Source organism: Thrips palmi, unplaced genomic scaffold (assembly GCF_012932325.1).
Source record: "Thrips palmi isolate BJ-2018 unplaced genomic scaffold, TpBJ-2018v1 HiC_scaffold_2, whole genome shotgun sequence".
NCBI classification, from domain to species: Eukaryota; Metazoa; Arthropoda; class Insecta; order Thysanoptera; family Thripidae; genus Thrips; species Thrips palmi.
Genome location: NW_023144629.1, coordinates 2,808,826 through 2,834,783, shown reverse-complemented (window position 1 = coordinate 2,834,783; position 25,958 = coordinate 2,808,826). Strand labels below are relative to the sequence as shown.

Genomic DNA, 25,958 nt, shown 5'->3' with positions numbered 1-25,958 from the left:
GGGAATCCTTTCTCCATCTCGGCAGGACTCTCTGAGGCTGTGGGTTGATTGCGAGAGTCATTTCGGTCGCTCTGTCTCTCTCGCACTCATGGAGTAGCACCGACCTTTTTTGTTTCCAAGATGCTATGCCAGTAGAGGTGTGATTAAATCAGGGCCTGATTGAAATGAAGAGCGACGTGGTGATGGTGATGATGATTTTGGTGATGATGACGGTGAAAGTGATGGCGGGGTATGGCTTCGGACTGAACGGAAAGCGATGATGTGGCAACGGTATGAAATGATGGAATGACATCAGAAATGCGTTAGTGTGGGTGGGGTGGCAGTTGGGGCGCGCTTCAAGATTTCACACCGGAGGAGGAGGCTGTGGGTGGTGTCGTCTCTCTCTCTCCTCGGGCTGCCAGATCGCTGGAACAGGCTGCGGATGTCGGGCAAATGCTGTATTCCCACGACCTGCCCTGCCTCGCGAGAGCACTCTGTTGAAAAAAAACTGAACTTGCCGTCAGAGTCGGGTGGCGACTCTGGTTGACGTTTTGCTCTGCTCGCTCTAACCCGTTTTTGTCTGTCTTCCGCAGAGACCTGAGCAACAACGAGCTGAAGGGCGTCGGCAAGAACTCCCTGCGAGGACTCAGCGGTCTGCGGACACTGTAAGTACCAGTCTGCACTGCAGCTAACATTGATCCAAGACTCTTGGCTGTTCGATGGTGGCTATTTATGCACACTGAACAAGTACCGCTGGGCAATGATGCGCCATTCCCGCAGTGCGTTTCATGGAAAAAATCGGCGGCAAAAAGTGGCAATACGAAAGTCTCAAGGAGACCCGCCGATCAGCTTCGGTGTTCTTATGGGAACCGGGCCTTCATCCGACGCTTCCCTGCCGCGCAATTCGACAGATTAGTGGAGTTCGTATTGGGCTGGCCCACCCGAAGTGCGCGCGGTTTCTGTGGTACAGTGAGAGTCCAGATTCAGAGGCCTTACCTCAGAGGGGTCACATTGGGTATTTGAACCCGCGACCCCGAGTGCCGAGTCTAGTCAACTCCTCTACCCTGACCGCTCAGCCACCGAACCAGCTTGTCAGCGGCGATGTCGCAACTCCTCTTGAGCTGCCGTTCGAGAAATCTGGTCCCGAAAAAAGGGTCCTTTGAGCGGTCTCGAACCCGGGACCTGCCGCTTCCCACATCATGCTCTTAACCACTGAGCCACCGGGACGCCATGCCACCCGCCCTGCCCGCGCCGGTACCCAATCTTCTCTGGATATGCCTCCCAAAGCAATTAGTCGCCGAAAAAATTGTATGTTCTACCGGTCCCGAACCCGGGACCTGCCGCTTCCCACAACATGCTCTTAACCACTGAGCCACCGGGACGCCATGCCACCCGCCCTGCCTGCGCCGGCACCCAATCCTCTCTGGATTTACCTCCCAAAGCAATTGGTCACCGAAAAATTTTGTATATACTACCGGTCTCGAACCCGGGACCTGCCGCTTCCCACATCAAGCTCTTTACCACTGAGCTATCGGAGGACCATGGTGCTCGCTCTGCCAGCGCTGGTACTCAATCCTCTCCGGATAGACCTCCTCAAGAAGTTTGTTGCCGTTGCCGAAAAATTTGCTCATGGCACTAGTCTCGAACCCGAGACCTGCCAGTCAGGAACAGAGCACTCTAACCACTGCGCCATCAGGTTGCTATGCACGCCACCCACCTAGCGCCAAACTTGAATAGCCAACCATCTTGCTTGATGCTGGACAAATTGTAAGTTCGGCGCTAGGAGAGCGGGGCCCATAGCAAACTGGTGGCGCAGTGGTTAGAACGCTGCGTTCCTGACTGGCAGGTCTCGGGTTCGAGACTAGTGCCATGAGCAAATTTTTCGGCAACGGCAACAAACTTCTTGAGGAGGTCTATCCGGAGAGGATTGAGTACCAGCGCTGGCAGCGCGGGCCTCATGGTCCTCCGGTGGCTCAGTGGTAAAGAGCTTGATGTGGGAAGCGGCAGGTCCCGGGTTCGGGACCGGTAATATAGACAATTTTTTCGGCGACCAATTGCTTGGGGGGGTATATCCAGAGAAGATTGGGTACCTGCGCAGGCAGGGCGGGTGGCATGCTGTCCCGGTGGCTTAGTGGTTAAGAGCATGTCGCGGGAAGCGGGAGGTCCCGGGTTCGGGACCGGTAGAACATACAAATTTTTTCGGCGACCAATTGCTTCGGGAGGTATATCCAGAGAAGATTGAGTACCAGCGCAGGCAGGCTGGGTGCCATGGTGTCCCGGTGGCTCAGTGGTTAAGAGCATGTGGTAGGAAGCGGCAGGTCCCGAGTTCGAGACCGCTCCAGGTACCCTTTTTTCGGGACCAGATTTCTCGAACGGCAGCTCAAGAGGAGTTGCGACATCGCCGCCGACAAGCTGGTTCGGTGGCTGAGCGGTCAGGGTAGAGGAGTTGACTAGACTCGGCACTCGGGGTCGCGGGTTCAAATACCCAATGTGACCCCTCTGAGGTAAGGCCTCTGAATCTGGACTCTCACTGTACCACAGAAACCGCGCGCACTTCGGGTGGGCCAGCCCAATACGAACTCCACTAATCTGTCGAATTGCGCGGCAGGGAAGCGTCGGATGAAAGCCCGGTTCCCATAAGAACACCGAAGCTGATCGGCGGGTCTCCTTGAGACTTTCGTATTGCCACTTTTTGCCGCCGATTTTTTCCATGAAACGCACCGCGGGAATGGCGCATCATTGCGCATCATTGAGACAGACAACTGACTGACGGTTCGGCATCGCCCTGCGTGTCCTAGTTCCCGCGCTTGTGTGTCGACGGCGTGATGGCACACGTTAAGGGGCGCCCTTTGTCGGCGGCAGGCTGTTTCCAAACGAGTCTTTCCATCGCTCTGTCTCTCTCGCACTCGTGGCGCGTCCCATAAAGGTGCGAGAGAGACAGAGGACTCTTCGGAATCGCTCAGCTTCTATGTTGGCCCGCACTGAAAAGAACAGAAAATAATAATGAATCCTGGGGGTTGAAGAGAGAAAAACTGAAAAACTGTTTGATACGCGTCCAATTATTTTTTGAACTAACTCGAGTCCCTTCGTTTCCCTTTGCCCTTACAGACTGCTCGACAACAACCAGCTGTCCTGCGTGGACGAGACGGCCTTCGACCCCCTGCGCGAGCTCGACGTCCTGTAAGTACGCTGCTGTTATTGCTTTGGTTTTCGCCCCAGACTCGCGTTACGGCAGACGGATTCCGAGAGTCGTTTTCGTCGCTCCGTCTCTCTCGCACCTGTACGGGACGCCCCACGAGTGCGAGAGAGACAGAGCGACGACTCTCGGAATCAGTGCGCTGCGTCTTGTGTCTTTTGGGGCGCTTCTCGGGTTGCGTGGCCCTGATTCCGTTTCCACGCCACTTGACGCGAAGGGAAGGAAGCGTTGGCGGAAAGGGTGGCAACCTTGGTGGCAACTTAACAACAACATCACTGTCCGCAGGACGCTCAACAACAACAACCTGACGTGGCTGCGCTCCGAGACGTTCTCCGGGCTGACGCGGCTGCGCGCGCTGCGCCTGTCCGAGAACGCCCTGCGCTGCGACTGCCACCTGGCCTGGCTGGCGCGCTGGCTGCGACGGTCGCCCAGGCTGGCGCTGTACACGCGCTGCGCCTCGCCCTCGCACCTGCAGGACCTCAGCGTGGCCGACCTGCACGACAACGAGTTCTCCTGCGCAGGTGAGGGGGGCGTTGCAACAAATTGATTGTCTTGTCTGTTCGAAAAGTATATCAGCACCGCAAAAAATGTTATTTTTACGGTGTTTCTTTTCTGGCCGCCCAGGTCCTTCGCCGCCCCCTGCGCCGGAGTGCGCGGGCGAGCCGCGGTGCCCAGTGCCGTGCCGCTGCCAGGACACTGTGGTGGACTGCAGGGAGAAGGGGCTCACGGCCGTCCCGGAGCACCTCCCGGAAGGCGTCACGGAGCTGTGAGTATGGCACTCCCCGGGGAAGCGTGGCACAGTGGGCCAGAAGACCGGCGGAGGCGCTCCAAATCCCGGACGCGTTTTGAGCTCCAGAGTCGCAAAATGGGACTCGAACTGAACGTGTGACCCCACCAATGGATTGCTCTCCGAACGAGGAATCCAATGGTGGGGCCACACGCTGGGTCAAGTCCTGTTCAGTGACTGGAGCTCAAAACAAATAACATCTCAAGACGGAGGCATCCCCATTCTTTGCCGGGCACCTGCCTACATCAGACACGAGCTGCGACACTGTTGACAACCCGCCCCGCCGAGCTCTCTCAGAAAACGTCTCTTATTGAAAACTTCTCGCCTCCTTTGGTGTCGCTCCTTGGGACTAATTTGGACGCCCCGCCTCGCGGTCCGATCTGATGCTCACACACACACACACACGCGCGCGCGAATTTCGGCGCGCGTTCGCTGAACAATGCCGCCGCGCTTCGCCACGCCGCGGCAAAACTCGCGCCGGCAAACGAGGCGCGGAGTTGTGATGATTCCGAACAGTGTGCTGCCTCTCTCGCTCTCGCGGCGCGCTCCGTAAGAACGAGAGAGAGAGATGTTTCGGGAGCGGACCCTGCAGACTGATTCCGAGAGTCGTCGCTCTGTCTCTCTCGCACTCGTGTGGCGTCCCATGCAGGTGCGAGAGAGACGGAGCGACGAGATCGACTCTCGGAATCAGTCTGCTGGTGGGCTTCTCGCACTTCGTAATGAACTCGCGGAGCATTATTGTTGGCCGCCCCTTCGGCTTTCCCCGCCCCTTTCCCCGCTTTTCCAACAATTCCTCTCATTTGCGGCACGCGTTTTCCGAAAACATTTTTTCCATTTTCAACCCGTTTTCTTCCCCTCTGAGCCTACACTTTGCACCGAGTTTACCTAGCACACTGGACGAAACGCTGACCCGCATTTGTCTCCTCCGCAGACGCCTGGAGCAGAACAAGATCACCGAGATCCTCTCCAAGGCCTTCACGCCCTACAAGCGGCTGCAGAGAATGTAAGTAGCCTCGGCACGCCTCGGCAGCCGAACGATTCCGCGGCCCGCGCGCTCTGTCTCTCTCGCACTCGCGGAGTGTGCCGTCGGGGTGCGAGAGAGACAGACGCACTGCGCGATCGCCCGCTCGTGCGGAAGAACGCAATCGCGAAGGAGCTGGCCGGGGAAGAGAAAGAAGGAAAAAAACGATTATTGTCGTATCGGAAAGTCGTGCAGCCTCACTTAGTCCTCATTTTCGACACATAAATATCGGAGCGCCGTCAGAGGCACTCGGAGATATTCCCACCGACGGCTGCTTTGCTGGGGAGAGCGGACCACCGCAAACCGCACCAAACTTGAATGTTTCGCACTGCCGCGCCACCAGGGCCCGCGGCCCGCCTCCGCGGTAAAGTCTCAAGTTTTCCCTGTCTTGTTGCAGAGACCTCAGCAACAACCAGATCGGCAAAATGGCCCCAGACTCTTTCCAGGGGCTCAAGGCTCTTTCGTCGCTGTAAGTGGAAACTTTTTTGTCTGTCCTTGTTTTGTCTTTTTTCCTCGAGTTTTTGTCGTTTTTGTTTCTGTTCTGAACCAATGTCATGGCGGCTTCGTCCTTTCAGGGTGTTGTACGGCAACAAGATCACGGATCTCCCCAAGGGCATTTTCCACGGACTGTCCAATCTGCAGCTGCTGTAAGTCTTGCCGCTCAATCCGTCGAGTTTCCTCGCTTCGAAACGAAATCTCGGTTTCATTTAATGAGTTTTCTGTTTCAGACTGATAAACGCCAACGAAATCTCATGCGTGAGGAAGGACACTTTCCGTGATCTCAATAACCTGAACCTGCTGTACGTACATTCGAGTGTTTTAATAAATTGTTTCTTGAGGCCTTTCTTTTTTCGTTTTTTGTTTTGAAAATTCTAAACCGCGTGGAAACTTTGTCCCCCAGGTCCCTGTACGACAACAACATCCAGTCCATCGCCAATGGCACGTTCGACTCGATGAAGAGCATCCAGACTCTGTAAGTACCAGTCACAAAACTTTCTGTCATTTTTTTTTTTTTTTTGTAAAATGTGTAAAGCTGGAGGGAAACCGCTGAGTAGCGGCCGACCCTCTCACTGCTAAGAGTGGAGAAGTGCACCGCCACGAATTGCCGCAAGGAGTTAGGTTAGGGCGACTCGGCGGGACAACTTGGACCGACTCAGACTTGTTGGCTTCCGCATCCGGTCAGGAAGCGCGGTGAGCCCGGCAGCCAGGCAGGCAGCCAGGCAGGGGGATGGACTAGAAGTGTGCCTCAAGTTGGACCTCTCCGGCGCCATCGCTCACCGCATTAAGATAGTCCTGCTTTCAAGTTGCGGGCCTGCAAAGGGAAGGAGAAGAAAAAGTACAGATAGATAGATAGATAGATAGATAGATAGATAGATAGACAGACAGACATACACAAAAAAAAAAAAAACACCCATATCTTGCCTGCTGACTCGCGCCTCGCCTGGTTCGTCTTCGGTTTTTCGGCGCAGCCCTACGGTGCAGGTGCAGGGTGATTCCGCTCCGGACGGTGACGGTCTCATTGCTCGCTCTGTCTCTCTCGCACCCTCTGAGCGTTTCCTCCGGAGTGCGAGAGAGACAGAGCGACTGCCACGCGGGGCGCGCCGTCAGTCAGTCAGTCAGTGTGGGAGAATGTCGCGCTTCCTCTGCGACCGACGACGAGCCCTCCGTGTAATGGGGCACTTGGGATGCGATCGCTCGCTGCGACTGCGGGAACTATTATCCGGTCACGGAAGTACAGTACCTGCGCCGTGAGCGAGGCGGCAGCACGGGGAGAGAGAGAGAGAGAAAGGGGCTTTCAGTTTTGAGCCGCCACGAGGAAGCAATGGGGTGGGGGGTTGGGCCCAGTATAAGCGCCTCCACTGCCAATTGGTTGCAAATTCCGTTATACCTGATTTTTAGGTATGATGTAGTAGTCTTAAAATATCCCACTGGTTGCATTTTGTTTTTGTCCAATGTGGCCCCTTATGCAATTTCGAAATTTCATTTTACGATTTTGATAAGGCTGGGCAGATTAGTAGAAATTTTTGCCGTGATTTCAGTGCTGAAGTGTGGTTGAAAAGTGCTCGACCAATTTTTGTTTCTTGTTGTTGTCTAACGCTGCTTGCAGGCACCTGGCGCGCAACCCCTTCATCTGCGACTGCAACCTGCGCTGGCTGGCGGACTACCTGCAGCGCCACCCGGTGGAGACGTCGGACGCCAAGTGCGACTCGCCCAAGCGGATGCAGCGCCGGCGTCTGGCCGCGCTCAAGGACGACCAGCTGCAATGTAAGGGTAAGGGGCCGTGGCTGCCAGCCTGGCTGTCCCGCCAGCCCTTCGTCCAGCCCGCCGGCCAGGCCCTGCCGCCGTCCCACCGCCTGGCGGCCACCAGGGCGGCCTCCAGGGCGGCCAACCGCGCCGCCAACGCCCGCCAGCAGAGGACGGCGTCGTCGTCGGGGGTCGGCGGTCGGGAGCAAGTCGGACGCAGGTTCAACTCCCCGCGGGGGCGAGGCAGGCTGGCAAGTGGGTGTCTTCTCGTCCGCCACCAGGGCGCTGCGTGCTGCCTGCCCGTCGCGGTGCTCGGCCGGTGCTTTCTGCCAATACTCTGCCCACTCACAGTGGCAGGTATCAGGGTACCACCCCCATGCCCCCTCCTGGTTCCGCCACTGCTTCCGAACTGTTCGATCGGCCCCTCCCCCTCGCCCCCACGCCCCACGGCGAGTGCGAGGGAGACGCGGCGTGGCGAGCCCCGTTCGGAGGCAGCCCCCCTTGCAGTGTCGCTTCCTTTGTGCCGGACCCCATCCACGCCGCGCTGTTAAAACTTGGACATGTCATTCTCTCTCGCTCATTTTTACATTCGGCGTCATTATATTTTCGCTCGTTACCCGCGGGAGGGGGAGAGGGAGGGAGGGGAGGGGGCGTTGACCGATTCCGAGAGTCGCTTTCGTCGCGCTGTCTCTCTCGCTCCGACACGGGACGCGCCACGAGTGCGAGAGAGACAGAGCGACGAAAACGACTCTCGGAATCAGTCCGCTGGTCCCGCGTCACTCCGCACCGCCGTGGGCCGTGGAGACAAATCGCTCGAGTGGAAGGGAGTAGGGGGCACCCCGTCCGGGCCTTTTCCGGGGGCACGTCTGGAATCCTGGAATCCAGGAATGCAGGATCCAGGAGTCGAGCAAGGAGGTCAGGATATCGCGAGACGGGTCGGGGCTGTGGGGCTGCAGGGCTGTGGGGTGTGGGAACGGTATTGCGTGTCTGCTCCGGTCTTCCACGTGGCGCCCGACGAGGCGAAGGTACAGGTGGTTTATTGGAGGCGTGGCTGCACCGTGCTGGGTCAACTCTTTTTTTTCTCAGTTTTTTTTTATCGACACCCTTCGCTGGTGATGGTTTGTCGCTGAGGCGGACACCGTGGCTTTTCGATTCATCGTTCTTCCTGCTTAGCACCTGTCGTCATTGTCATCCATTTGCGTCGCCATCTCCTCTCCCGGTGTGGATCCCGCTGCTGGCTTGCTGGTGTCTCCTTTCCAGATTCACTAACACAACCATCCGCCTGCCTTGTCTGGTCGCTGCGACCACACTAATAAATTGGGCAGGCAAGCGGCAAGGCTGTACGCGGCATGGCGGTGCAGCCTTGTCCAGCGCTCCATTGCATTTTGGGGCTGCTAGTGTGGCAACACTGCGGTCGGTCCGGCGTGCTGTAGCACTGTAGCGTTGCGTGTTTGGACACTGTCCGGGTTGCAGGCGTCGAGGAGTACCGCACGCGCCTGGTGGGCGAGTGCATGATGGACGCCGCCTGCCCCTCCGAGTGTACCTGCGACGGCCCCGTCGTGGACTGCTCCGGCCGCGGCCTCAAGGACATCCCCAAGGACATCCCGCCCTACGCCTCGGAGCTGTAAGACTCACTGATTCGCTTCTCATTTTACATTTGTTCGCCAGTTTGAGAACCGCACGTCTAATCGATTTTCTCGCTCTCTTCCTCCCTCTCTCTTCCTCTCTCTCTCTCTCTCTCTCTCTCTCTCTCTCTCTCTCTCTCTCTCTCTCTCTCTCTCTCTCTCTCTCTCTCTCGCAGGCTGCTCCAGGGCAACGAGCTGACCCGCGTCAAGGCGGACGGCGTGCTCGGCGGGCTGCCCAACCTCATCAAGCTGGACCTGTCCAACAACCAGATCACGGGCATCGACCAGCTGGCCTTCCAGGCCAACACCATGCTGCAGCACCTGTGAGTATCCTCCCTGTCGCACTCAGGGCGGGTGCCGCGTGGGTGCGATAGAGACAGCGCCGCAGCGGCCCTCGGCGCCCTGCAGTGGGCCGGCCGCACCACGCGCGTGTCTGGCGGGCCGGCCTGCCCTGCCGGGCGCTCCCCGAGGCGAGACCTCACGCACCTCTCTCCATCTCTGCCTCTCTCGTTGCAGCTACCTGTCCGGCAACAAGATGCGCGAGCTCCACAACAAGATGTTCGTCGGGCTGTCCAACCTCAAAGTGCTGTGAGTACGCCGGGATTTTGGGGCGACGATTTCGCATCGCGGAAGGAAAAGAAGGGGAAAGATGACAGCCGCGCAATATGGCTTGCCCTCCATTTATTTGCTGGCCGCCCCGCCACCCCCGTTGTCCTCTCTCTCTCTCTCTCTCTCTCTCTCTCTCTCTCTCTCTCTCTCTCTCTCTCTCTCTCTCTCGCTCTCTCTCTCCCCTGCCGGGCGACACGGCCTATCCGACTGGGTGGTCTTGGTCGCTAATCGTGACGAACGACCTCTCGAAGTGGCAGCGACCCCATCGGCCCCTCCCTTCTGCCACAATTAGTTGTCGAGTCAGTGACATAGCGACTGCCCCGGCGGCCAGCCCGAGCAGGCAGGCAGGCCGAGCTGGCAGGCAGGCCCACAGGGCGCATCAGGAGAGAGGGCCCGTAGAGGAGCGCCTCCCGCCGCTAACGCTGCGCTGCTTCCGTCTCTGCTGCCCCCATTGTACCGGCCGGGCGGACAGAAAGGCAGACAGACAGACATCCGGCTCGCCAAAGTTGCCCGCGCGCTTCGGCTCGGTTCGGTGGCATTCGGTCGGACGACATCAAAGCGAAGCAAAGCCAAGCAAAGCCAATCCGATATGTCTGCAGTCCGTCTTTCGCGCCGACAGGTTGAGGCATCCGTATCCCTGCCTGCAGTGCTCGCGAACCGAAGGCAACCCGCACAGGGCAGACGGCGCAGAGCGCGCAGGGATATTACTTTCCGCTGCCCCACACACAGAGAAAGCCGGAAAAAATAAGTCTCGAGAAAAGTTCACACACGACAGGCTTGATCTAAACTTTCTCATTTTGCTTTAAAATTTTATGACAGGTTTCCAACATAATTTCAATCTGAGCAAGATAGACTTTGCAAAAAAAAATGTGAACGCAGTGAAACACAGTGGACCGTACCGAAAATGGACTCGGGGCGACTTCCACGCCACCCTGACAGCCGTGCATGACCTTCTTGTTGCGTTGCAGGCAACTGACTGACAACCAGCTGTCGTGCGCCATGCAGGGTTCCTTCGACATGCTCGCCAGCCTCAAGTCGCTGTAAGTACCCGCCTCAGATCCACCCAGTTTTCCGCTGTCAAAAGCTGCCAAACTGCGAACACACTGTAAACATTTGTTTTCACTTTATGATAACTGTGGAGGCATCGTCCACATATGACGTCACGCCTGTCCTTGGTCTTCTTCCTGACGGACTGCCAGCGAGTGCGAGAGAGACAGGACACGTGACGTAATATGTGGCCGAAACCCGCAGTAGTTCGCAAACTAGATTACTGGATTCCGAGAGAGTCCAAAGTCCAGACCCTTCCCCGCGGCCGCTCCCGACCTTTCCCACTGACCTGGCTGGCTTGCTCCGCTCCGCTCTGCCCCACTGCAGGGACCTGACCCGCAACCCCATGGTGTGCAACTGCCACTTGGCGTGGCTGGCGGGCTGGCTGTCGTCCAGGGGGCTGGCCGCCGGCTCGCCCTCGTGCGCCTCGCCGCCGCGCCTCCGCGACGCGCCCGTCTACGAGATCCCGCGCCACGAGTTCAAGTGCCTCAGCGAGAAGGACGAGCAGGGCTGCCTGGGCGACGACTACTGCCCGCCCGAGTGCTCCTGCGCCGGCACCGTGGTGCGCTGCTCCCGGGCCCAGCTCACCGAGATCCCCCGCGGCATCCCCGCCGACACCACCGAGCTGTGAGTTGCTGTTGTTGTTGTTGTTTGTTTGTTGTTGTTCGCCGTGTACTCACGAGTGCGCTCACCTGTCGATTCCAGGTACTTGGACGTGAACAACATCACCACCATCAAGCCCGAGCGGCTCCAGCACCTGCAGAACCTGAACCGCCTGTAAGTGCAAAACTGTTTGGTGGCATTCCGTCCCTGATCATTCAATTTTTTCAGTGAGTGTTTTTAAAATGGTCGACTAACCGACTGGTTTCTTTTGCGCCCGCAGTGACCTGAGCAACAACAAAATCAGCATCCTGTCCAACTTCACGTTCGTCAATCTGACCTCGCTGTCGACCCTGTAAGCAGACTGAATGCGGCAAATCAAACTTCGTGTCGCCGTCCCCCTGTCCCCCTTCGGAGTTGATAATAACCCGGCTTTTCTGTCCCTGCAGGATAATCAGCTACAACAAACTGCAGTGTATTGAACGGGACTCCCTCGCTGGCCTCAAGTCCCTTCGAGTCATGTGAGTACTTGTTGCTGTCCTCAATCCGAGTTCATTCTGTGTTTGCACAATAATTCCGCACGTCATTCGTTTGTTTCATTGGTGTGTGTGTGTAAGTGTGTGTGAGTGAGAAACTTCCGGTTTCTGTTTTCAGGTCGCTCCATGGCAACGACATCTCCATGATTGCTGACGGCACCTTCACCGACTTGCACGCCATCACCCACCTGTGAGTGTTATTTTTGTTGTTTTTTGTTGTTGTTTGCTGACCGTTCACTGACGGTCCTCGTCCGACAGCGCCCTGGGCTCGAACCAGCTGTACTGCGACTGCAACCTGCGCTGGCTGGCCTCGTGGGTGAAGCGGGACTTCGTGGAGCCGGGCATCGCGTCGTGCGTGTCGCCGGACAGCATGAAGGACAAGCTGCTGCTGACCACGCCCTCCTCCGCCTTCACCTGCGACGGAAGTGAGTTGTTAAATCGGACACGTTTTTTGTTGTTTTTTACTGGTTTTTTTCCTGGGGGGTTGGTCTTGGTGAATGTCCTGCGAGGGGGGTGGGGGGAGGTAAATATACGGGGGCACGGTTACGAACGGTTGTACGCGCCGCAGTGATAGCGGAGCGGGCCTTTAATCCGCTTACTGACCCGGTCGCTGCACCCCGGCGGCCTGCAGACTGATTCCGAGAGTCGAGCGCGTCGCTCTGTCTCTCTCGCACTTATACTGACCGCCGCATGAGTGCGAGAGAGACAGAGCGACGAGAACGAGTCTCGGAGTCGGTCCGCAGGCCCGGCCGCCGCGGACGCCTGCGAAAGAAGGGGTAGGCCGGCCCGCCGCACACGCGAACGGAGCGCGCTGCCTACCCAGCCGGGCGCCCTCCGCGCCTGCAGCGAGCCGCGGTACACTGCAGTGCGGAGGGCAGCCTTTGGCCCTTGGAGGACGCGTTGGCCGTCCAAGTCTCTCAGTCCATAGCAAGGCTTTCAAGGCAGGCTGAGATTGTCAATCCTTTCGACACTGATGCACAGTGCCACCGGGGCGAAACTTTTCCCTAGTTATGTATGACTCCGCGCTCGAAAGTGAGAATCTGCGATCAAGTTTATCCGAAAAGTGTCACCTTCCTCACGTTGTCTTCGCTCCGCCGCTCCGCAGCGCCGCCGCCGCTGGGCGTGCTGGCCAAGTGCGACGCGTGCGCCGCCTCGCCGTGCCTGCACGACTCGCAGTGTGTGTCCAAGGCGGAGCGCCGCTTCGAGTGCGTGTGCGCGGCCGGCTACCACGGCGCCAAGTGCGAGCACGTCATCGACGCCTGCTTCGGCAACCCGTGCCGCAACCAGGGCACGTGCGTCGTCCTGGAGGAGGGCCGCTTCAGGTCAGTCACTCTTCTTTATTTCAGAATTTAAAAAAAAATTGAAAAAAAAAATTAGAAAAAAAATTTAAGTTGAAAAGGTTTTTCTACAAACTTTTTGAAAAATTAGATTGAAAAGTTGAAAAAAAAAATTCAAATTTTTCTATCATTTTCTTAATTTTTTGCCAAAAGAGAATTGCAGTGTGAGAACCTGACGATTGTGTTTTGCAGCTGCGACTGTCCCGCGGGCTTCTCCGGCGCGCGCTGCGAGAGCAACATGGACGACTGCGTGGAGCACAAGTGCGCCAACAACGCGACCTGCGTCGACCTGGTGGAGGCCTACCAGTGCAGCTGCGCCAAGGGATTCATGGGTACGTTCCACTTGCTTTAGTCAAAGCTGGTTTTATTTTCTATTTTGGACTTTTCTTTAAGTTACTTGGTTGGGCTGTCTGTCTAAGAGTCTCTTGGCGAATCTTTACGAAACTTAATCTCTCCCGTTCCGCTGGGCAGGTGAGTTCTGCGAGACCAAGATCCCCTTCTGCGCCGAGGGCTTCGACCCGTGCCAGAACGGCGGCCGCTGCGTGGACCACTACACGCACTACGTGTGCGAGTGCCCCGCCGGCTTCACGGGCGAGAACTGCACCGCCAACATCGACGACTGCCAGAACCACCTCTGCCAGGTAGGAGGATTCTTGCGAGTTCGAGATTCTGAGAGCAATCCATTGGTGGGGTCACACGTTCGGTTCGAGTTCCATCTAGCGACTCTGGAGCTCAAAACGCGTCTAGAGTTTTAGCCGCCTCCACCGGTCTTCTGGCCCACTGTGGGACGCTTCGCACAGAAGTCAGTGTCTCATTTTTCGTGTTTTGCTGTGCAGAACGGCGGCTCCTGCGTGGACGGCATCAACGACTACTCGTGCACCTGCCCCGGCGACTACTCCGGCAAGTTCTGCGAAGTGACGCCCATGGCGCTGATGTACCCGCAGACGTCGCCCTGCGCGCACCACGACTGCAAGCACGGCATCTGCTTCCAGCCGCCGGGCTCCAACGACTACGTCTGCAAGTGCTCTCCAGGTGCGTGTTCAAACAGATCCCAAAATTGTGAAACTTGATACGAGGAGCGGTACACTGTAACAAATCATGTTGGGAGTTAACAAACCCTAGAAAACAGTTGCCGACTGTTCCTCTTCTTTCGTAAACCACCAAGAATCTTTGTGAATTAACACAAAAATCTTCCCGAAATTTTTTTTCCAGAGGTACTTTTGTAAATTCCAGAGATTCATTTTCTCGGAGTGGGGGGTGTGGGGGGGGGGGTGACCTAAATAACTGTACAAAACCCTTTTTTGACGTGTTTTTTTGAACCGCAGGCTACTCGGGCAAGCGCTGCGAGTACCTCACCTCCCTGTCCTTCATCCACAACTCGTCGTTCGTGGAGCTGGAGCCGCTACGCACCAAGCCCGAGGCCAACGTGACCATAGTGTTCGCCACGGACCAGGAGAACGGCGTGCTGCTCTACGACGGCCAGTCCGAGCACATCGCCGTGGAGCTGTTCAAGGGCCGCATCCGCGTCAGCTACGACGTGGGCAACTACCCGGTGTCCACCATGTACAGGTCAGTCGCAATCCATGTTCGGATATGTAAACAAAGTACCATGTGGGCCGGAAACCCCGTGACAAAATGACAGGCATCGCAAGCAGTTCCGCCAGACACTGCTCCTCCCAGACCAGAGTGTCAGGGCTGCATTTTGTCAAGTGGTCTCTGGGCCACCTGGTACACAGTTTTTAACAAATTTAAAATATTTGAAATACATTGAACGCTTTTTTAACGTTGACTCTGTTGCTTTCGTCCCCCCTCCAGCTTCGAGATGGTGTCGGACGGCAAGTACCACGTGGCCGAGCTGATCGCCGTCAAGAAGAACTTCACGATGCGCGTGGACCACGGCCTGGCGCGCTCCATCATCAACGAGGGCGAGAGGGACTTCCTGCGCCTCACCACGCCACTGTACATTGGCGGCATCCCGCCCGAGCCCGGCCAGGACGCCTTCAACCACTGGCACCTGCGCAACCTCACCTCCTTCCACGGTCAGTGCACTGTGGGAACTGTGTGTGCACTGTCTGGATCCGCCCCCTGTCATTTCTTGATCTTTTTTTTTCAGTGTAGTTGGGTTTGTTGTTGTTTGGCTGGTTTCCCTTCTCGGTTCGACAGCGGCTTCCGTTCCTGTTGCAGGCTGCATGCGCGAGGTGTGGGTGAACCACAAGCTGTTCGACTTCGGCAACGCGGCGCGCACGCAGAAGGTGACGCCGGGCTGCTCGCTGCTGCACGACGACGAGCAGATGGAGGAGGAGGAGGAAGAGGAGACGGAGGACTCGCTGCTCACCGCGGCGTCCCGGCAGCCCGTGCAGCCGCCCGCGCCGCCGCCAGTGCCCCAGCAGCCCCTGGTGCAGCGCGAGGAGCCTCCGCGGGCCCGCGACCCCTGCCTCAACCACGCGTGCCGCCGCGGCTCCAAGTGCGTGGCCAAGAAGCCCGGCAACCCCGGCGAGTACACCTGCCGCTGCCAGCCCGGCTTCTCCGGGAAGTACTGCGACAAACGTGAGTACACTGATGTTAGAGGTCTCGGCTCGAATGGCGACATTGTCCTTGACATTGTCGTGGTGGGGGACGAGCTAAATCCGTAGAAGCCCATACTACCCCGTAGAAGTGTCTAACTCGGAGCGGGCGTCCTTGTTGCAGCGGGCCAAGGGTACCACGGCTACCAGAGTCTGCAGGGCATCCCGCCGCCCTTCCAGGGCATGCAGGTGTCTCCGCCGCAGCCCAGCACCGGCATGGGCGGCATCGGCGGCGGCGTGCTGGCCGCGGGGCCGGCGTGCCACAAGAAGCAGACCCGCGAGTACTTCTCGGAGAACGGGTGCCGCTCCAGGAAGCCCATCCGCATGGCGCACTGCGACGGCGTGTGCCCGCACGGCGGCTCCTGCTGCCGCCCGCGCAAGACCAAGCGGCGCAAGGTGAGGGCGGAGCGTCACACAGTGGGCCAGAAGGCCGGTGGGGGCGGTGACGGTGAGTTTCGGCCGCTGGCGCTTTGCTTTTAGCAGTGTGCTGACGTTGGGCTGCTCGGCTGTCCGCAGGTCCGACTCATCTGCAGCGACGGCTCGCGGTACACCAAGGACATGGACATCGTGCGCAAGTGCAGCTGTGCCGGCAAGTGTGCGGCCGGCATCAACAACTGACTACCAGGCCCCTCCAGCTCGTCCCCCGGCCACGCCGCCACCGCGACGACCACCACCGCCACCACGACCCTGGCGCCCGGCATGAAGCTGGTGCCGCTGGTCGTGTACTCGGGCACGCCCGGCGTGCACTCGCCGGTCAGGATGACGGCGGTCAACGAGTCGACGCTGGTGGGCGCGGTCATCACGGCCAGCACGCGGCACCGGCCGGGGGGCGGCGCCATCACCACTGCCACCAACATCACCACCACCATCACCAACGTCACCACCTCTTCCACCGCGCGCCGGCCGCGCCTGCGCCTCGAGTCCGCCCTGGTGGACGCGGCCGTGTGCTTCGCGTCGGCGTCGCTGCTGGGCTCGCTGCTCGTGGCCGCGGCCTGGGCGGCCACCATGGCCAGCCTGCTGCTGCTGTGCCCGCGCAGCCTCATCGCGCCGGCCGACTTCGTCTGACTCGGTCTGACGACGGCCCGGCCGCGTCGCGGCGGAAGGGGAACAGTGATTCAAGGGCGATTTCTTTTGAGTTGTTGATTTCGTTTTTCAAATTGCGTTTTGTTCTGTTGTTTTAATTTCTTTCGGTCGCGGGAGGCGAAGGAACACTTAGTAGGGCGCCACGCTTCTGCGGACGAATGATTGAAAAAAAGGCTCCCGGGCGTCTCCCGGCCGGCGGGGCCGCGGCGGAGGGAAGACCAAAAGCCAGGTCCGCGTCGAACCGAAATGGAGACCCCAAGTTGGTTCGGCGCGGAGGTGGCCCCGCCTGGAGAGCTAGGACCTACAGTCCTATAAGACTCTGAGGACCTTCAGTCCTGTGGGACCTAGGGTCCTTTTGGACTTAGTGCTCTAGCCTCGCCTCAACCCAGAGGGCCCCGTCAGCCGTGGAGGCGTGCGTGTGCGCATGGTGAGCTCGGGGGGTGGTCACTCAGGGATTTCTAAACGGCAAATCCCAAAACAGATTTTATATGTCATTTCATTCCTCATACTAATTTTTTTAAAAAACAAATTATCCATCAATTATCAAAAATTATCGCCTCAGTAGACATTTACCATGTGTTTTAAAAACCTTATTAGGAAACGGGTGGTCTGTTTTTTATTATGGTTCCAGGATGTTTTTTATACTCTAAAACTGCAACAAAATTATGTAAGAAGTCCGATGTAAATTCTGTAAAGACTCTCCTTGTTGGCTTAAAAAACAGTGATAAGACAATGAGATTGGGACTTTATACATGCAAGGCAACGAGGAAAAGTCTGTATTTCTTAATCGAAAACTTACACTTTACTAGTTTCCTTATATTTATTGGCGAATACGGTACCGTCTATACTATATTTATTCGCTTTCCCGCTACTACTCTACGCTATATTCTTACCAATCTTTGTAGCTTGTATTTATTGAATTTCTTTTGTTTTTATTTCTTGTAAACCTTATGTTACCTGTAATTTTCTTTGGTTCCTTTGACACGTTTTGCTGGCCTTGAGAAAGTGTGTGTGGAATTAATGGGCAAAAGCATGGAGGGGCCTGGAGTCGGGTGCGACCTGCGGCTCAAGAGTATTGTCGCTTCTAGTCGCCCGCCGATAGAGACTTTATAACTACCTGCTAGTTTACAACACAGTCACAATTTAGCTCTCTGTAAATAGTTCGATAGGATATATACTTTATTCTGACTGAGCCTACGTACTGTAACAGCGTACAAACTGGTTTTCCTGGCGTAATTTTGTTTAACATGGAACAAATGAATTAAATAGATTTTATGAATGGGTCACTCGTGACCTTGAGTTAACTCTCAATATCACCAATGTATTATGCGTTTATGTCGTGATTTCTGAACGATTGTTCTCATCTTAAGTAGTTCAGTACTATGTGTCTCGTACAAGTTCTCGTCAAATCTCATTACACTACTTAGAAGTAATTACTATTGCTGTGAAATAATTTAATTAAGTATGTTTTTTCACTACCTACAACCTATAATATCATTATAATATAGATGTGTATAAATGTAAAGAAAATGATTATACGTAGGAAATAAAAATTTAGTGACGTTTTACTGCGCGTTACTTCTTTTCCCCGAAAAACATTTCCCCCTTTTTTTCCGGACTGGTTCAGCGAACTCTGGCGACTTGGCCTCTCACATTCGACACAGCAGCAGCGTTCTGTACACTATCAAGGGAATGCGGCGGAGAGGGCGGCACTGGGGCGAAGCAGCTGTACGGTGGGAGGGGAGGGGGGGGGGAAGGGCAGCAGGACAGGAGGGCAGTGGAGGACCAGTGAGGCAGGGAAGGAAGGGTGCGGCTGCGTTTGTGTGCAGAGATGTGTGACAGTGGGGTGCGGCGGGGCGGGGCGGGTCGTGGCGCGGCGGACGCACCCTCCGTAATCTGTCTAATTTCGCACCCCTGCCTCACCCCGCCGCGGCGCCGGCGCCTCGGCTCGCTCTCTCTTTCTCGCTCCTCGTTTTGATTACGTATCACAATAACATTGCAGCACACTGTTTTATGCGCGGCGCGCGCACCGTCCTGGGACGCGAGGCAATCGGAGGGCAGCGCGCGAGGTCGCGGCATGGCGGCGAGGCGAGGCGCCCTGCTCCCCTCTCGACAGCATATGGTCCGACTCCAGCCACCCCGACCGCCGCCACCGCCGCACCCACCACTACCAATCACCGAAAAGTGCAATAACCGGGAAGCACGTGTGCTTTAGCGACAACCATGGCCCTGTCATTGCGAAGCGCCGCTTTGTCGTCGCTCTGTCTCTCTCTGAACCCTGACGGAAAGCCACAAGCGTGCGAGAGAGACGGTTCGGACACAGCGCGCGCTGTTGCCCGCGGCCCCGGCAGGCGCCATACAGCAGGCCAGGTTTCTGGCCCACTGTGCGTCAGGGCCAGGGGCTACACTGTCAACATTCGTTAAAACACACGCGTCGCCGTCGCCCGCCAGCCTGGTGGCGTGGCGGACCGGCCCACCCTTTCAGACGACCATTTCCGCATTATTTTCGTTCCCTGACCGCCTTGCTTCGCCTTATCGGATGTTTATCCGGCCGTTTGGATTGAGACGTCAGGAGGCGGAGCCTGGAGGCAGCCGGCCTCCAGGGGGGCGTGCGAAAGCAGAGCGACGGCGCCGCCCAGCAGACTGGTTCCGAGAGTCGTTTTCGTCGCTCTGTCTCTCCCGCACCCACACGGGTCGCCCCGTGAGTGCGAGAGAGACGGAGTGACGAAAACGACTCTCGGAATCGGTCTGCTGAGCGCTACTCGGACGCGGCCCTCGCCACGCAACACGGCGCGTGTTTCGGCACGTGACGCGCACGCGATGTGCACGCGACCCCGCGGTGTGCCGTGCCGCGCCGTGCCCCACTCACTCCCCAGAAGTGAGCTCGGTCCCTGTGGGGCCACGGCGCCGACGGCTTCGCCACCCCTACTGGTGGTAGCAGCAGCAGCAGCACTGCAACTGCAGCGGAAATAGACAAAAGTGCATCAGCTAAATTAATGACTGTCCGCGCTCCAGTGTTTAAACGAGTACATTGACTGCAGCACTCGATTCGAACACGCGAGGGCTCGACAATGAGATCGATCAGTACATCCTCATTCTGGCAGTTTCTTCTTCTTTGGTTGTCTGGCCGCACTGAACCTTGGTGGAAGTGTCCAGGGCCCGTTGTGCGCGTGCATTGGCCAGCTGATGGAGACTGCGGCATGTGAGCACTGAAAATGAGAAAACACACAGTAAGTTTGACAACGCCTGTAGACTGATTCCGAGAGTCGTTTTCGTCGCTCTGTCTCTCTCGCACTCATGAGGCGTCCCGTGTAGGTGCGACAGAGACAGAGCGACGAGAACGACTCTCAGTGTGCCGCTGGCGCGCGCTGGCGTCCGTCCGGCTTAGGGCCGGCCCCTCGCGACAATACCGGCAGGGCGAATAACCACACGCCGCCTCGCGTCATTCATTAATTAAAAATGGAAACATGGAAATATGGGCGCCGCGGGCAGCGGGGGGTGGGGGTGGGAGGGGAGGGGAGGCTGCGCACGTGTAGCTGCAACTCCGATGAGGACCGCGCCCCGCCGGGCGTAACAAGTGGGAGAGAGACGTGAGTCACACAGCGGCCACCCCAACTGCACCCTGCTCGCTGCGTCCGAACTGCGCCTCTCTCGCTCTGTCTCTCTCGCACTCCGCCGGGGCGGCCCCACCCCGCTGCTGGAGTCCGCAAGGGTGTGTGTGAGAGAGACAGAGTGGCGCGCGCCGATTTCGGAGTGAGCAGCCTCCGTGGGGCTGCGCGAGTAATCTTCCACTGATCCCGGATAACGACACAGAGATCGGTCTTGGCGTTGCGACGCGGCGACGCGGCGAGGCGAGTCAGTCACCCCCGGCATTGCATTGGCATCCACTGGGGAAATGACCCGTGCAGGCGACCCAGCCGCCGCCGCCCCACAGTGGGCCAGAAGACCGGTGGCGGCGGACAAAATTCTAGAAGCGTTTTGAGCTCCAGAGTCGCGATACAGGACCTAGTCCCTGAGAGTGCAACGACCATACCGCCCCCAAAAGAAAGGGTTCAATTAAATTGAAACCCCCGACGCGTTTAACTCAGCGAAAATGGTTGTCATTTGCTGTTGTGACACCTCGAATGCGCGCCGTCTAATTTTCGAGAGGTCCGCGTGGCCAAGCGGCGGGGTGGGGCAGGGCAAGGCGCGCCACAGCGCGGTAACGCAATAATAACAAATTTCCGCGCAAAGTGCCTTTACCCGTTGGAGATACCGGCACGCACACCTCCGAGGCTTATCGGCCCCGCACGGCATGCCTTCAAGCTGCCACAGTCTCACAGCGCTGCAGCAACAACAACGCGACGGCGACAACAACAACAGCAGGGACACAAAAACGACGGCAGTGGGGCAACGGCCCGGGATGCCGGTAAGGGCAGTGCAGGCACAACACGCCAAAGGCGGCCTAAGGCCGAGCGAGCCGAGGGCTGCCGTGGCAGTGCCGTGGCGTGGCGGCAGTGTCGCGCCGGGAATGGTGCTACTGGGGATGTGGGGCACTTCACCCTCCGGCCGCCCCGCCCCGCCCAGCGCTGGGGTGCGCACCCCACTGCTATATTCGTAACCCCCAGTGGCGCGGTGGGTTTGCGTGGAACTTAACAAGTGTGGCATTCGGTTATGAGGATGGCGATAAAAGCACGCCTTGGCGCCACGCAACAGAGACCGCCCGCTCCCCCGGCAATGCCCGGCAGCCCCAACAGTCCGAAGGCACGCACGTCGCGGATTGGGGATGCACTGCTGGCCTCGTCGCTCTGTCTCTCTCGCACTCACGGGGCGTTGGTGGTGTTGTTGTTGGCCCTTTATCACGCACAGTTGTGACGGGACGAAACTTATCGATAGTATTTTGGCATTCGATCAATCACACGGCGCCATTGGGAAGGCGGCGCTCCTCAACGCGCAGCGCGGTCTCTCAACAGTGTGCCGTCGCACTGTCTCTCTCACACCCCTCAAGGCGGGCAGCGGCATGGGTCCGAGTGGTGCAAGAGAGACGAAGAGCGAAAAGTGTTCGGAATCGGTCCGCGAGCACGCGTGAAAGACGTATCAGGCTGATGCGCGTTATGGCGGAGAGACACGCAGTGCGGCGAGCAGCTTGGAGCGGCAGGGACTCGGGGAAGCATCCTAGTGGCTGGCCGAACCAGGCATGAGTCATCGAGATGGTTGCCAGTTTTGGTAAATCTGTGGCGAAGTTACACGGGGACAGTCCTGCGGGGACACAAGGAACATCGGTCCCGAAATGCCTGTGTGTTCTGTGTGTATTCTACCAGGCTGCTACGCGGGCCAGGAGGTAGACAACACTCTGAGTGTGTTACACGGGGACACACAGCGGTCCTGCGGGGACACAAGGGACATCGGTCCCGAGATGTCTGTGTGTTCTGTGTGTATTCTACCAGGCTGCCACGCGGGCCAGGAGGTAGACAGTTTACACTCTGAGTTGTGTGTGTTACACGGGGACGGGGACACACAGCGGTCGTGCGGGGACAGAAGGGACATCGGTCCCGAGATGTCTGTGTGTTCTGTGTGTATTCTACCAGGCTGCCACGCGGGCCAGGAGGTAGACAGTTAACACTCTGAGTTGTGTGTGTTACACGGGGACGGGGACACACAGCGGTCCTGCGGGGACACAAGATTCAGAAGGGACATCCGGTCCCGAAATGCCTGTGTGTTCTGTGTGTATTCTACCAGGCTGCTACGCGGGCCAGGAGGTAGACAGTTTACACTCTGAGTTGTGTGTGTTACACGGGGACACACAGCGGTCCTGCGGGGACACAAGATTCAGAAGGGACATCGGTCCCGAGATGCCTGTGTGTTCTGTGTGTATTCTACCAGGCTGCTACGCGGGCCAGGAGGTAGACGGTTAACCCTCTGGGTTGTGTGCTCGGGGACACACAGCGGTCCTGTGGAGACACAAGATTCAAGATTCAAGATTCAAGATTCGTGGAGCGTGGCGATATCCACACGTTGCCAGACTGGGAGTCCACGAGGTGACGGGCCGGGCAATGATTCCTATGGTAATCTAAATGGTAATGACATTTCACCACCCCTGCGCACACGATGCCCACACTGCAGCGATGCACACCCCTGGAGGGTGGCGCCACTGGGAGACGGCGAGGGTGTGAGTTGAGGGTGGCCCGGGCATTCCATTGCGCTACGTATGACTCATCCTGCATCTTGCGAGCGGTGTAAGCCAGAACAGTAGCGCTCTGCGATAGGGGAAGACGCTGGTGGCGGCGGGAAGTGGCAGAGACCGGCATATAAATTGAAAAAAGCCACGATTCCATTTTTGGAAGATACTTGTTTTCTCACTGAACCTTAATTAAATTTTGTTCTTACTTCAGGATAGTCTATACTTTGACGATCAAATAGTTTTTTTTGGTTTTGCCTTTTGTTTTTCTCGTTCAAAATTTTTTAAATTCAAATTTTAGTATGAAATCAGTATTTGCATTTTGTTGTGAGTGCACCAAATTTTCTGAAAGTTAAAGTTCAAGATTAATGTAGGCAACCTAACGCAGGTGGTTGTGCGAAAACCACGAAAATACCCCACACCGTCAGTTATTTGCCGGACATACTCCGCGCTGAGAAGCGCGCAGTAGTGCCACGCGGCGCGGCGGCCGCTTGGTGACGACCCGGCGAAGAGGAGTGGTGGTGGAAGAGGAGGGGGAGGGGGACGGGTGTTTTGAAATTTGTTGATGCGCTCGGATAAGCTGAGTTGGCGTAATTTGTAGAGTGTAGTCGCATTTATCTGCCAGTTTTACAGAAGAATGATGCTGAGGACGCTGCGGGCCGTGTCAGGCGTCAAGCCGATCTTGCGAAAGGTAAGTGTCAATCCAACGTGTTCTCACAAATCTCGAAAGAACGACAACCTTCGTGATCCTTGGTTAATTAAACATGCACCTGTATTTGTCTCTGTGTTCGTCCCTTTTCATGTTATCACTGATAAGTTAGGTTAAGCCACGGGTAAGATTCACGGTCAAAGGAAGTAGTGGGCACTTCCTAGTATCAGTGATTTATCTGGACTAGTTCTCTTAAATTTTAACAATTGTGGTGAAAAAGAAACAGCAACATCATCCTGTTTAAAATACCCCCTCCCTCTCACTAATTAATCAACAGCCTTGTTGGTCATTCATGATCTTTTCCGTATTTTTTTCAGAGCCAAGCTTCATGTTACAAGAAGGCAACAGCTCAGATCGCTTCTCAAGCATCTATTGATGGAACGTCTGCCCCCCTCACTGCCCTCACCGAAGATGAACTTGTACTTAAAAATATGGGTATTGTATCCTTTCACATTAAAAATAAAACAAAACAAATAACTGTGCACTTAATTATTTTATCTGTGATAATATACTAAGCACATTTGATTTTTACAGTTGCTAAACTTGCCAACGAGAAAATAGCACCATTCGTAAAAAAGATGGATCAAGAAGGAAAATTTGATCCTGGTGTTCTTGAGGCTCTTTTCGAAAATGGAGTAAGTTGCCTCGATGTTAGAATCGTCCTCTTCAAAATTATTTTGCTTTCTTTAATCTTGCGCCACTTTATCTTCTTCTGTCTGATAGCTTATGGGCATTGAAATAGAACCTGAATATGGTGGTTCAGGGCTATCATTTATGTCATCAATAATTGTTGTGGAAGAATTATCTAAAATAGATCCTGCTCTAGCAGTGTATGTTGACATTCAAAATACCCTAATCAATGCTTTGATACGCAAGATTGGAACACCTGAACAGAAAAGCCACTACTTACCACTTCTTGCTCAAAAAGCTGTAAGTTTGTATATTTTGAGGTGACTTTGCACTGCATTTAAACTATACCGTTTTGAGCACTGTTTTTCCTGTATGTTTAGGGTGGTAGTTTTTGCTTGTCGGAACCTCAGTCAGGGTCTGACGCATTCGCAATGAAAACTGTTGCCATTAAAGACGGTAGTGACTATGTCATTAATGGAACCAAGATGTGGATCTCCAACTCAGATGTTGCGGGGGTGTTCCTAGTCATGGCAAATGCAAATCCTTCTGCGGTAAGTTGCATATCCTCCTGATATTGAAGTACTGACCATGAAATCAATTTAATAATTCTACCCTCGGTCTTTTTTCAGGGTTACCGTGGGATAACCTGTTTTATTGTCGATAGAGATACACCAGGCCTTTCAGTTGGCAAGAAAGAGAGTAAACTTGGAATGCGTGCCTCAGGAACTTGTATGGTTCATTTTGACAATGTGCGGGTATGTTAATCTAATTTCCATTGTAGATATTTTAGTTTTAGCTGAAAGTTTACTTGTCAGGCATAAACATTAATACTATACTTTCTTCAGGTTCCAGAGTCCAATATTTTAGGTGAATTTGGACATGGCTACAAATACGCAGCAGGATTTTTGAATGAAGGGCGTATTGGGATTGGCGCCCAAATGGTTGGTTTGTCACAGGGATGTTTTGATGCCACCATCCCATATACATTGGAGAGGAAGCAATTTGGTCACAGTGTCTTTTCTTTCCAAGTAAGTATGTGCGAAAAATGTTTGCTCTTGATTGAATTCTTATACCCCTTACCAACTCTTTTTTTTTCTCTAGGGAATGCAACATCAAATTGCTCAAGTCGCTACCCAGATTGAGTGTGCTCGACTCCTTGTGTATAATGCTGCAAGACTTCAAGAAATGGGATCAGACTTTGTCAAACAGGCAGCAATGGCCAAGTACTATGCTGCAGGTGAATTGAACTGAACTATGTGAATATTTTAATTTAATTTCACTTTTTCTCATGATGGTTTATGTTTTCATCCAGATGTGGCTCAGTTGACAACATCTCGTTGCATTGATTGGATGGGAGGTGTTGGTTTCACCACCGATTTCCCGCAAGAAAAGTTTTACAGAGACTGTAAAGTTGGAACAATTTATGAAGGGACAAGCAATATTCAACTAAATACTATTGCAAAATATATTCATAATGAATACGCACAATAGCCTTTTTCAGAATTTCAAAATTAAGGAATTTGTTACAGCTGGACTCATGAACTTTCATTCCCATGACTCCTAGGGCTGCACAGTCCGGATTTTGTCAAACTTGGAGCATTGCAGCCCTCCACCATGAGCCTGAGAGATGCTTTGTAAACAGTCCCAGAGTTAACTCCAGTGAAAGACCATAGATCTTGTGAAACCTCGAATTCTTGTACTGTACCTGTGTAATATTGGACTGGTGTGATAAGTCTTTTTATTTTGTGTACTTTTTCTTACATTTCTTTATATGACTTTCTAGTCGAGGTAAAGCTGTGCCATGTGTATTTTTTCTATGTATTTTCTAAAGCAT

The 25,958-nt window shown here is 55.5% G+C and overlaps 2 protein-coding genes across 3 annotated transcripts in view; both read left to right on the top strand.

Moving 5' to 3' along the window:
• The window catches only part of LOC117647080 (protein slit), a 120,537-nt gene extending 104,303 nt beyond the window's left edge, over window positions 1-16,234 (top strand). The window contains exons 5-33 of one of the 2 annotated variants that reach the window (XM_034388589.1): window positions 573-644; window positions 3,088-3,159; window positions 3,461-3,696; window positions 3,800-3,941; window positions 4,894-4,965; window positions 5,381-5,452; window positions 5,559-5,630; window positions 5,712-5,783; window positions 5,885-5,956; window positions 7,091-7,248; window positions 8,701-8,851; window positions 9,029-9,175; window positions 9,369-9,440; window positions 10,430-10,501; window positions 10,836-11,135; window positions 11,214-11,285; window positions 11,392-11,463; window positions 11,558-11,629; window positions 11,763-11,834; window positions 11,903-12,069; window positions 12,750-12,966; window positions 13,174-13,313; window positions 13,453-13,622; window positions 13,818-14,013; window positions 14,307-14,550; window positions 14,797-15,020; window positions 15,166-15,528; window positions 15,670-15,941; window positions 16,062-16,234. In XM_034388589.1, the coding sequence (XP_034244480.1) occupies window positions 573-644; window positions 3,088-3,159; window positions 3,461-3,696; window positions 3,800-3,941; window positions 4,894-4,965; window positions 5,381-5,452; window positions 5,559-5,630; window positions 5,712-5,783; window positions 5,885-5,956; window positions 7,091-7,248; window positions 8,701-8,851; window positions 9,029-9,175; window positions 9,369-9,440; window positions 10,430-10,501; window positions 10,836-11,135; window positions 11,214-11,285; window positions 11,392-11,463; window positions 11,558-11,629; window positions 11,763-11,834; window positions 11,903-12,069; window positions 12,750-12,966; window positions 13,174-13,313; window positions 13,453-13,622; window positions 13,818-14,013; window positions 14,307-14,550; window positions 14,797-15,020; window positions 15,166-15,528; window positions 15,670-15,941; window positions 16,062-16,163 (4,165 nt within the window). In that variant the 3' untranslated portion in view covers window positions 16,164-16,234. Of the gene's footprint in view, window positions 1-572; window positions 645-3,087; window positions 3,160-3,460; window positions 3,697-3,799; window positions 3,942-4,893; window positions 4,966-5,380; window positions 5,453-5,558; window positions 5,631-5,711; window positions 5,784-5,884; window positions 5,957-7,090; window positions 7,255-8,700; window positions 8,852-9,028; window positions 9,176-9,368; window positions 9,441-10,429; window positions 10,502-10,835; window positions 11,136-11,213; window positions 11,286-11,391; window positions 11,464-11,557; window positions 11,630-11,762; window positions 11,835-11,902; window positions 12,070-12,749; window positions 12,967-13,173; window positions 13,314-13,452; window positions 13,623-13,817; window positions 14,014-14,306; window positions 14,551-14,796; window positions 15,021-15,165; window positions 15,529-15,669; window positions 15,942-16,061 lie in introns of both variants that reach the window. The other variant, XM_034388588.1, reaches the window with a different exon arrangement.
• Window positions 16,235-23,309: 7,075 nt separating this feature from the next.
• Window positions 23,310-25,828, top strand: LOC117647765 (short/branched chain specific acyl-CoA dehydrogenase, mitochondrial-like). Its single transcript, XM_034389666.1, has 9 exons — window positions 23,310-23,476; window positions 23,812-23,929; window positions 24,029-24,129; window positions 24,218-24,424; window positions 24,505-24,675; window positions 24,754-24,879; window positions 24,970-25,152; window positions 25,226-25,361; window positions 25,437-25,828. The coding sequence occupies exons 1-9, from the start codon at window positions 23,423-23,425 to the stop codon at window positions 25,613-25,615; spliced, it is 1,275 nt and encodes a 424-aa protein (XP_034245557.1). The 5' UTR covers window positions 23,310-23,422; the 3' UTR covers window positions 25,616-25,828.
• The last annotated feature ends 130 nt before the right edge of the window (window positions 25,829-25,958 follow it).